Below are 12,008 nucleotides of genomic sequence, written 5' to 3' on the forward strand. Positions count from 1 at the left end.
AGGTTTATGGATGAGGGTTTTTTGAAGGGGGAGGGTTGTTCTACTGTGTCGCCTTAGTTTAAACAAGGTGTTTTCATTTCAAGAACAGTGTGACAATGAACCTTATAATACAACAAGTGTCTGATCTTAAAAATTTCAACTTGATAGTTTTTATTTCAGCTTTAATATTTTAGCAACTTGATAAACAACAGTCAAAGAAACAGTTTATTGCATTTTTGCATCACTGACTACTTCTCTATATACATACCCTTTGGATTTTGGAGATTTACTTCCTGTTAGCAATTGTTGCTCATCCTCCTTATTGAATATGGATGTTACCTCTTTCCAGCCCCGAAAACCTGCACCTTGAACCTAATAATAATGATAATACAATTTTAAAATATAATCTGTATGAAGTACAACACTACTATATAAAGTGCTTGTTATCTTAGATTTATTGTCATGTGTGACATTTGTTAAAACACCTGTTGCAGCCTGGTTTTGCGTTACTATAATGGAATCTATAGCTGTGGCACCGCTATGTTTAACTTTCCATGTGCTAATTATCTGTGTTTTCATGCAAAAATAAATCTGGTATTTGCAAACACTTGCTTGTCCTCCATCATAAAAAGCCAGCAGAGATTTAAAAGCTTGTATGATGTATTTTGTGCATTTCAGCCAATAGAAGTTCTGCTCTTCGGTGGATATTGCTGTATTTTGTTGACTGGTCAATGTGGCAACCCCAGAATATTTTCCATGGATTTGAAAATACAATTTTTTCAAATATACCAATTTTTTGATGCAACAGGAAGACTTTTAGAGGTTGGAGCTAAAAGACTGGGACTTAAGTGTTGGAGGGTGTTGTTGTTTATTTTTTAACCTCAAAAGGTAACGTTCCTAGATTGGACTATAATTTGACATTTTTACCTATGCAGCACTTTAAAGGTTTTTTTTCCCCAGAGGTAGTAATGATACAAGTTCTTGAGGAATTCAATGTTCTCTGTCTGAGAAAAGTTCAGTTAATTTTGCACAGAATAGGGATAACCTGAGTCTCAGAGGAAATTACTATTCTGTTGACAATAGAGTTTAAATGTTAATGCCTGTCTTTTATTGCCCCCTTTTGCTGGTCTCCAAATGACTGAGAGGGGCTGGACTTTGCCTGAGATATCTCTAGAACTGCAAGAGAAACAACACTGGATACAAAATGCAGGTCTGTGACTTTATTGTCATCCATAGGCTTTTTAAAAAACGTATTTTGTCTGACAAAGAAGCCAGTAGCATTTAGACAACTTGTGTGGTGTATTTTGTGTATTCAGTTTGGCCAATAAAAATAACATTATTTGGGGGGAAATAGCCCATGCTACCTCAAATTGATTTCTATGTTAATGTAATTTCCTAAGACAATTCTGAATTCAAATAGGGGCTACTGCCCAACATAAAACACAACTAGAATTTCCAATCTACAGGGATTATTTCTGTATTCTGTCTTTTGCAACACCTATGTGAGAACCAGAGCATTGCCATATATACTCATATAGAAGTTGACTTCATGAACAAGTCAAAGGCAGGTATCAGGGCCAAATTATGATCTTTGATATGACCCCGTGGATTAGCACCCCAGGAGAGAGTCATCCAGGCCACTCCCGCTATTTTCCCATCCAGGGATTCAAAAAGGCCAGAAGTAGTGCAATGACAGAGAGAGTAAGGGAGTCGGTGTGTTTTTAAGGTTTTCTTGAGGTCAGCTAAATTCCTTCTTTTACCGCCCTACTCAGAGAAGTGATGGTTCCTTTTTTTTTTATAAGCAAGAGGTGCAATACTTACAATGAAGAATGGTAGCTTTGGGGAGGGGGTTGTTTTTTAACTAAAATTTCTAGACCTATACATGGGTATATAGCATATATAATACTGTAACTACAGTACCTTGGTGCTACCATAACTACAGTGCTGCTTGGTAGAGTCTAGTCAAACACCTCCCTCCCCAAAGCCCACTAACCAGCAAGCAACTGTTGGTATTGAGGGGGTCTTTTCCTCAGCTGACTAAGGTCCCTTCTTCACTGCCATATAAAATCCTGATAATCTGCTTTGAAATTGACTATATGGCAGTGTAGACTTTTATAATTCAGTTCAAAGGAGATGATGTGGATTATCTGCTTTGATAATATGGATTATATGAAAGTGTACAAGTGGCCTAAGAAGTGACTGCTTGACATTCCAGCTTCACCCCATTCAATGGATCTTCAGTACAAGGGGGATTTGTACCAGGGAGGCTTTTTCTGGCTGTCACATCAGAAATCATTCACAGGAGCTGGTAGGAACATCAGGTGCCCCTTTACTGATCAACAGGACAATAGATCCCCATCAATCCCAGCAGCTGCTTACCAGTTTGGGCGTCTTTCACCGTCTACCTAGGGGCTCCACAGGGATCATGAATATATAGGAGTTATGAATGTATAACTGTGGGTTATGCCTTTGTAACTGTCCAACAGGATTCTGCCCTCTGTACTTTACAGCTAGTCCAAAAATTGTTTTGTTGGGTCCTGCAATAATATAGTAACCATGCAAGTCTAACTACCCTACACTATACAGTTAGCTAAAGATGTTTTTATTTTCTTTTTCTAATATAAAGAAATGTGTCCTGATTCTGACACAGAGATATATAAAGCAGAAGTCTAAATGCTGTTCTTGGCTTTAATACTGCTTCTCACTTGCTAATTGGTTCACCTACATTATCAGATTGAGGGCCCATCTACACTGTCATATAAAATCCAGATTATCTGCTTTGATCTTGATTATATTGCAATGTAGACTCATATAATCCGGGTCAAATCAGATAATCTGATTTATCTGAATTATATGGCAGTGTAGATCCAGCCTGAAAGTGTTTTTCAAAAGACAGGGCTAAAACGTCTCCTGGATATAAAGTAAGCAAAACCTGCTCAATTATGTTCACAGGTGATCAGCTTCAGGCAAGAACGGAATGTACATACTGTTACCAGAAGTTATTTTACAATGTTGAGGGGGTTTTTTTGTCTGCTTTGGTATGCTGAAATCAGGAGGTTTTGTAAGCATCAATCCTCACATTCAAAGCTTGAAAGACATGTGCATTGGCAAAGTGAGAACTTTCCAAAGCACCAGAATTTCTTTCCATCCCCTGATTTCACACTCTTGCTCACAAAGTAGTGAAACTGAATATTTTACATAGCAGTTTTATATTTTTAAATTATCTAGGTTATCAAAATAGATAAGTTTCTTTTCCTCACTACAAAAACAATATTTACTACTTTTAAAACACAGAGTAGCTTTTCTGCATTCCAGAGTCAGTTGCCATTTATACTCATGTATAAGTTGACCTCATACATAAGTTGAGGGCAATTTATGGGGCTAAAATTTTGCTCTGGCCCATGGATAGTTTGAGAGTAATGCTGCAAAGATGGAAAAGCACCTATGCCATTCAGGCCCCTGATTACTTCTCGGGCATTCAAAAAGGCATTAGGTGGCACCTCGAAAGAGAGAGTCAAGATGGTTGGTGCTTTTTCTCCCCAGGACAAAATAAGCTCTTGCATTTCAACACACTACTCAGAGGAGGGGATAGCAATCTTTTTAAAATTAGAGTTAAGGTACAGTCCTCACACTGATCCAAGTTTTTTCATTTGATTTTCAACTAAAATATATATTGAACAACCATACACAAACAAAAAACAAAATATGTATAAAATGGAAGAAATCCAAAGTTACAGCCTCTTTCCCCTCTCCCCATGGAAACATAGTAATTACGGCAGGTCGCTCAAGGGCAGTTAATAGATTATTCATTATTAATCCCCCTCCCCTGCTCATCAGGAAGCAATAAAAGAGGCTTACCCTGCTAGAAGGGGAAACTTGTAATTCATGTTGCTGGGAATTTTTGCTAAATTGGGTTTACTTTAAAGTAAACATAAAAGGAAGAAATGGACCACAGGGAAGAGTACTGAAGGATATAATGAAACGTTTTAATTCTGTATGTGTCTTCAAGTTGCCTGTCGAGTGATAGTGATCCTATGAATTTCATAGGGTTTTCCTAGGCAAAGAGTATTTAGAGCTGGTTTTACCAGCAATTCCCTCTGAAATATTGCCCACAGCACCTGGTATTTATTGGCAGCCTCCCATCCAAGTACTAAGCAGGTTATTTTCCAAGATCAGACAGGGCCTGGTGCCTTAGATACTTTGCAGTGATTTAGGTTTGCTTCTACATATCTGCAGGGAAACAATCCTTCATGAAGTCTCTATTCCAGAAGGAAATTTGCTTTAGCATACATAAAAAGGAATTCTGTTTCAGAATACAACATACATAAGAAAAGTTTTAGTTTCATTTACTGAATAGTTGTTGTCTTTAATTGTGTCCAATCTTCCTAGAATTATAGCAAGATGTGATATTTGAATGAAATTCACATTCTTTAAGCTACCAACCCTACAATTTTGTATGTTAAAATGCACCATAAAAGATAGCACATCATTGCAACAGATTTTAATAGTTATGGCGCACAATTCCCAAACATTTATTTAGTAAAAGCTTCAAGTTCAAAATAGAAAAAAATTAAATCTATAACTTAAATTGACAGAGAGTGTTTCTAATCAAGCCACCCCACAATATCTCCTCTAATGAAGTCCCAATGGTAGTAATTGCACAGAAAGAAAGCGAGAAATTGGGTGGTTTTGTTGTAGGCTAGAATACTGTTTTCCCCCACTGATCTTATACAATCATAGGTAAAATGACAAATCTTGAGAAACCATCTTTTGATTTCAGCTTTACTCAGTATCTTAGAACAGGCACCTGTACTTTCAGCACCCAAAACGTACAGTCCCAAAAATATTCTGTCAATAAGCAATTGTAGTTTCATGGATACAGCTTGTGCAACAAAGAATATGAACAGCAACTTGTAATTGTTAAAGCAATTAAAGCAGGTGATTATTGTTTACTCCTATCAGCAGAATGAATTCAGAATTCAATTAAACATTTAAAAAAAATTACAGCAGAGCCTCTTATTATGTGAGCTTATTGAATGTGGTTTCAGTTATATGCAAATAGATTTGATACTAAAGAATCAATGTTGGAAGACCTAGTGATGCCTAGAGAAGTGCTCTCTCTAGGCCTCCAGAGCAATTCTATCATCAACTTAAGCCAAACATTATGCCAGAGATTCTGCTGAAAGCTGACCATAGAATGGCTCTGGAGGTCTACAGAGAATAGTTTTCTAGGCATCTGTAGGTTCTCCAGTGCAATTCTATGGCATGCTTCACTGGAAGCCCAAGATGTCAGTCATTTCAGGTAAGAAAAACAGGGTTCTAGATTGTATGTGGATATAGTATTACACAAAGGATCCTGGAACAGACCCCTCACACAATACTCAGATCTACTGCAAAAGAAAGAACAGATCTGTTTAAAATAATGTCAGCTGGGGGGGGGGGGGATCCATACAAATTGTGAAGCCTGTGCATTATCTTCATTAAAACCAAAAAGAAATAAATGTATTTATGTCTGACAAGAGAAAGAAGCAAAGGTGGTTTCATTCATAATTCTACCATCAGAGGGAACAGACAATACAGCAAGAATCATAGCATTATAGGATATGCAAAAATAAATGTGAAATAAATGGCAAACAGAATACATAACCGTTTTAACAAAAATGAAAAATGTATATGTTATGAAAAATGTTTCAGAATGGGACTGTTCTGCTTCCCAATAAAATATGTTGTTCAATGTTTTTCATGTTAATGAGAAATAACCAGATAAAAATAATTTTTGGATGACGTTAATACAATTCATATATATATTCAAGGAAAACATGAATCAACTTTCTGACGTGTGCACAAACACATCAAGGTACATAGGAAAAACTGTTGAAAAGTGCTGCCTGGGATTAAGCACCTGTTTATTTTGTGGTTAATAATTAAAGAACGTGAGAATGGAAACAATGATCATCATAGAAAGAGGCATGATGCTCTATCTCCTGTTGTGAGAGATTTTGGAACAACTAACTAAACAAAGCATTTGTTCTATAACCAGGCACATAATGACACTGTCATCCCCTGGGACCTCCACAGCATATCCTGAACTATGCAATCATCATGGTGCATCTGGCTACAGAGACTTTTGACGTGTATTTTTCTTAATTTTAAAGGACATTTTGTTAAATACTCGCCTTTTAAAGAGCTTTTTGTTAAAACGACAGTGAGCCCAGAGATCTGGTAAGTGATTCACTAGCATAAAATCAAGACATAGGCTGTTGCACTTTTCTCGGAGGAAATGCTTCTAGCACACCCAGTTATTCTGCAGTCACATACACAAACCTTTCTCTCACTTGCAACGTGGTGATGGTAGCTAACCAACTGTAATGGAGCAGGTGCACTCAAAGTCATGGTGCCCATTAAACAACTGGGAGTCAGTGAAACTTGCACCATCAGACACTTATGTGATGAAAGATCTTGGATTGAATTGCAAAGTGGAATTAAAATTCAGTGGGATGTCTCCTCAGCTATGAAGTAAATATTTTGCATAGTTGTATATGAAATAGAATACAGTCTAAGCTGAACTTCAGGGGTTGTTTTAAGCACAAGTGTGCATTCCATCTGGAAAAGAACAAATTAAGTAACCCGCTTTTTTCTTTTTGTTAAACCTAAGATGGCTGTAAAGCAGTCAAGATTAAGCTTACTACAAGGAAGGTCACTGCACCTCAGCCTATGTCTGCATTCTAGCCAAAGGAACACAACTTCTTTCTTTATTACAACCCCTCAACTGAGCAGCTATGCAGAGTATCTTGTCTACTACAGGACAGTCTGACTGAAAATGAGATAATTTCTGATGAACTCCATATTGTTTTCCCAACACCATACTAAACAGACAACAGAACAGAGACTGACAATTTGTCACAGAGTAAATCTACTAGCCAGTCCTGGGTCACATTTTTCTGTGTTAATTTGCATAAAACAAAATAAGGAAAGGAGAAATCTAGAACAATGTGATGTTGATAATATCTGTAAAATAATTCTTTAGGGAGAGGGTTAAAAAGAAATGCAGCAATGCATATGGGGAGAAATGAGACTTGCAGATTACTGTGAGACAGAATTTGCTGGCTGGGAAAAGAATGTCACTTGCACATTAGCCTCCAATTACTGAGCAGGTTTACCCAGAAGTCTGATGAGAAAATATGGCCAAGTATTCATTCTCACAGGGCTTCAGACCATAGCTCAACTCTCACTTTACAATTATGTGTCCTCTAGCCAGAAATCTCTAGATCAGGACTTCTTAAACCTTTATTTATTTATTTATTTATTTATTTATTTATGTGCTCTATTTCTACCCCACCTTTCTCTGCCCCGAGGGGGACTCAAGGCAGCTACATGGAGGCAATATTCCATGCCTTAAAACATACAATCCAGACGTTAAGATTAAATTACATTAAAAACAGACATTATTAAACATTTAAAAACATTACAATCAAAATCATACCATCCATAGTCATAATCCATGCCTTTCCATAATCAATTCCATATTTGCCAGATCTTTCCCCACTAGCAATCCCTTTCCACCTGATCAATTTTTCCATGGCCCTGGGTACATAGGCATATAAAATATGTATAAAATCAAACATCTACTGGCAATAAATCAGCATTTGCAAGGCTTGCTAAACACACTGATTTTCCTTTTTGTGAACTCAGCTAAAGCATTTTCTGCAGAGTCCACTGCAAACATTTCATGTTGTTCCTAATAAATTTGTGTAAATAGATGGCCTTCAGAAACCTTTTAATGTCGCCAATTTTTTCATAATCCCAACATTGAGCTAAGGGGACTCTTTTGGGGTCAGGACCCATAGTTAAGAAGTAGTGCTCTGGATCACTAGCATGAGTCCTGAAATCCAACACATGATAGCATCACCTATACAATTATCACATAATGTCTCAGCTTTTGATTACAGCACCAAATCTGATTTGGAGTTATTTGTGCTTATTTCCTGCATAGATTTAATAGCTGCTTCCTTCTCAGCAAATGGCCTGGATAAGTCACTGTTGCATACTTCTCACTTTTGATACAATACCTTTTCAGCCTACAAAGGCAAAGAATATGGGGCTGGAGAAGGGAAAAGGAGTGAGTTTCTCCACACGTTATTAAACAAGCCACCATCGTCCCTCATCACATGCTATGCTGTATAGGATTCCTTGTAGTTGTTATCCAACATCCAGAAGGCCACAGGCTTATTTCCTTTCGGATAGCAAATCAGTGCTTCATTCAATATGCATGTGACAAGTATAAAGCTGCCATGTTTATTATATCAACAGCCAAACGAATAGCTTGCATATTCTCTTTAAAGGCAGTCCAGTTTCCCACTTGAAGCCAATCTCCTCATGCCAGTTCATGCTTTTGCCAGAAATCACTCTTGATACATGACTGTAGGACTGGTACAGGATACGCAGAAGAAAGATGCTTTAAGCAGAAAGTGTGACAATTTGCCATGCTGGAAATCTTCAGAAATGACTATAGCATGTTCACAAACACCTTGTTGAAAAAGGCATTAATTATTATTATGCTTCTTAACTTTTTTTCTCTAGAAAAAGCCTGACAACAGTTAACAATATCAACATCTAAAAAAGACATTCATTCTTCTGAACTCAAGTAAGAGCAATGCAGGCAGTCCCTGAGTTACAAACGTATGACTTACAAACGACTCAAACAGGAGTGAGACAACAGGAAGTGAGAAATCTACCCCTCGGAAGAGAAATTCACCCCTAAAAGACTTATCATGGGGAAAAGGTCTTCACTGAAGCTTTATCACCAATCATTGTTTCCACAACAAGCCAAAAATCTAATTATCACAGGGACAAAAAATTAAATCTTCTGAACCTGGACACAGACAGCAAAATAAAAACAACAAGGGTGTTAACCCTTCCCTATGCTATCCAAAGCTAAAGTATATACATTTTTGGCTGGAGTTATACTTTAAAATGTACCTGTTATGACTTACATACAAATTCTACTTAAGAACATATTATTATTATTATTATTATTATTATTATTATTATTATTATTATTATTATTATTCCACTTTATCTCTCCTGAAGGAAACTCAAAGTGACCTAACTTAAAAGCAGTAGCACACAATTTAAAATATACAAAGATACAAACATTAAAACAGAATTAAATATAAACAGTATTAAAAATTCTCAGACTTGCAGAACCTATCTTGTTTGTAACTCAGGGACTGCTTTGTACATTGAGAATGTGAAAGCATGAGGTACAGGAGAGGCACACTTCCCTATACTGCTTCATGTTTTTAAAAACTACATTTTATAAAGCAGACAACTGTGTGTGCATGTGAGAACAAACATACATATGCATCAATACACATATGTATTGATAACTGAGGATGCTATCAAAGGGAAATGTTGCTGAAAGAAACTTCAAGCCAAATCTTACTGGCTACACAAATACTATGCGCAAAACTGATTCAAAATATAGAAAAAACACAGGTGTTCACTTGATGTTTTATAATTTGACTTTTCAATGTTTAATACATTGTATTGCTAAACTGAATCAAAACACCTGCACTTGTGTCGGCTTGCAATGCCAGAAAAGCATTTCTATACTATATGAACATAAAATAATGTTTTGTAAAATTATGGCACTTGCTATATTTTCCCCAAAATACTAATATGCTAGATTTAAGAACATTTTGGTTCAAGATCAACCTGTTAAGTATATAACCACCTATACATTTGGCCTACTACATACCTATGTAATCTATTAGCATTAATCAAACTAAAAATCCTAGAGGTTGACAGTGCTGCAAAAATGTCATACACACTCCTATTGCAAAGAAAGTAAGCAAGCATTATTGTTTTTATTTGTTTTGTCATAAGAAAGTATGAAGTACAAAACACTAGTAAGCCTATCATCAAAATGGAAAGAAGGCAGAGGAACCAAAAAAATAATAAAATAAAATAGAGACAATAAAAGACATATTAAAGGAAACCCTGAAGGGATAAGATACTGTTTGATCTTAGAAGCTAACCAGGGGCTCTGGTTAGCATTTTGATGAGAGACTGCCAATGTGCTGTAGGCCATATTACAGAAAAAGGAAGGAACTGGCAAAACTACCTTTAAAGCAACTTGAAGCACATATATACAGAAACAAAGTAATTCCATTTCTGGACTAGTATAGAACAACAGACACACAGAAAAGTTATTACAAGAAATATGCTTAATGTCATATCTCAAAATTAGGCATTTACCTTTGTTGCAAGTTGTGAAACTGAGGATGTAACTTCATCATGAAGACATGGATCCTTGGTCTTAGTTTTTAAAAGTGAAAAGAAAAAATAGGGACTGGGGTTAATTTTAGACTTTTCAAAGATAGCTGAAGAAGCTTTGTGATTATTAAGTAGTAATAACAACCAGATATTTATATGAATAGATGCCAGTAGTGCCCACAATGTACTTTGACTGCATTTACTTTCTTACACAGAAATGCTTCTTGTTCTGTTCAAACCACTGTATGAGACAGTGAAGGGATTGTAGGAGATGGCTTTCTCTTGGATATGTGGATTGAAAATCAGACCAATCTGGCCCATCCTATCCTCCATCATTAATCCTACTAAACCTGCCTAGAACAAGAGAAACAGTTGGTGTAGGAAATAAAATGGTGAAAGAAATAAAATTTGTGGTACATGAATTCAATGTTTACCATGAATTATCATTCTAAGAATGCTAAACGATCTATAACCACTGGGCTAATCCCTTGTTCCAGTTGACTAAGGCAGGAGTTCGAAATTCTAAATCATTTTATCCCTTGCTCCCTTTTTTCACTCTTTCATTTTTGTTAGATATCCTTACAAGATGCAAACATTAAAGCAACTCAGAATTAAGTTAAAAAGTTAAAAAGTGACATATCTTCCCTTCCTTAAAAAAAAAACAACAATACAGCTATGAGGGGAGATAAATTGTTCTTTCAGCCTTCCTAGAATGATCATCATTCATAGTAAGTATCAATTTCTTATTCTCAGGAAGGCTAAAGGAGAATTCCCAAATACCAAGCTGTGTCCCTTTGGCTGCTCAAGGCTTAAACAATACCTGCCAGTTAGTTCATCCAAAGATGGTGGGAACTGACATATATTTATCCACTTTATAATGCCTTATAAAGTTGATGGTTCTTTCTATCCAGTTGCTTTGCATATGTGTTCAAAACAAAGCGTTACCCTGTCTGCTGTTGCAGTCGCCATTTATCTAGTTGAATGTTGTGTCAATAGAGATTTTCACAACACTTCTTAGATCCAAAGAATGTCCTTTTTAATGGATGTGTCAGGTTCCAATGATGGAACAATTATGAAACCTTAAACAGATTTTGGAAGAAATTATGGATCAATGCTTGAGAACAACTTATCTTTATTAAACCAGCCTAGGTTTGGATTAGCTGACAACAATACTATTTCTGACACTTGCCCAGTTGGAGAAATGACCTCTAGAATTGACACCTTAAAAGTCATTAATCTTAGTCATTAATCTTTTTTACAATGGGGGCATTTTTAAAAGAGTTCAATATTAATCCGAAATCCCATGATGGAAAATTCTGAATGTTGGAAGATGTTTGCAAAGTTGTTGTCCTCAAAAAACATTTAATATGAGGATGTGCTACCACAGGCTTCCTTCTTATTGATAACACCAAAGACAAAGAAGCTTCTGTCTTTTCTGTTTTGATCACTTCTCAATTCCTCTAGGTAAAAAGGGTAAGACGCTACTTATCTGTAGCTCTTCAATTAATAATTGTAAAGAAGTGTTTTATTTTGATTTATGGATGACATGTTTGTTTGATTTTGTTTTAGAAGTCATGTTTGGCTATGTTTAAAATGGGTATTAGAGTTGATAATATGTAAGGGAATGTAGCCATCTTAGCATTCTGAGGCAGTTGCGATAGCAACGGGGGCGGAGCTAACCGCTGTTTGAAGGAAAAAGGAGGGAACGTTTTAAAACCCAGTCAGTCAGTGAGAGTCTGTAATGGTGAAAT

The 12,008-nt window shown here is 36.3% G+C and overlaps 1 protein-coding gene across 3 annotated transcripts in view; it reads right to left on the bottom strand.

The window, feature by feature from the left end:
* Nucleotides 1-12,008, bottom strand: part of tdrp (testis development related protein) — a 38,674-nt gene that overhangs the window by 5,329 nt on the left and 21,337 nt on the right. For 2 of the 3 annotated variants that reach the window (XM_008118398.3, XM_062982796.1), the window contains exons 3-4: nt 10,240-10,299; nt 248-351 (exon numbers count right to left, since the gene is read on the bottom strand). In XM_008118398.3, the coding sequence (XP_008116605.1) occupies nt 248-351; nt 10,240-10,299 (164 nt within the window). The remainder of the gene's footprint in view (nt 1-247; nt 352-10,239; nt 10,300-12,008) is intronic. The other variant, XM_003215480.4, reaches the window with a different exon arrangement.

Source organism: Anolis carolinensis, chromosome 1 (genome assembly GCF_035594765.1).
Source record: "Anolis carolinensis isolate JA03-04 chromosome 1, rAnoCar3.1.pri, whole genome shotgun sequence".
Taxonomy (NCBI): Eukaryota; Metazoa; Chordata; class Lepidosauria; order Squamata; family Dactyloidae; genus Anolis; species Anolis carolinensis.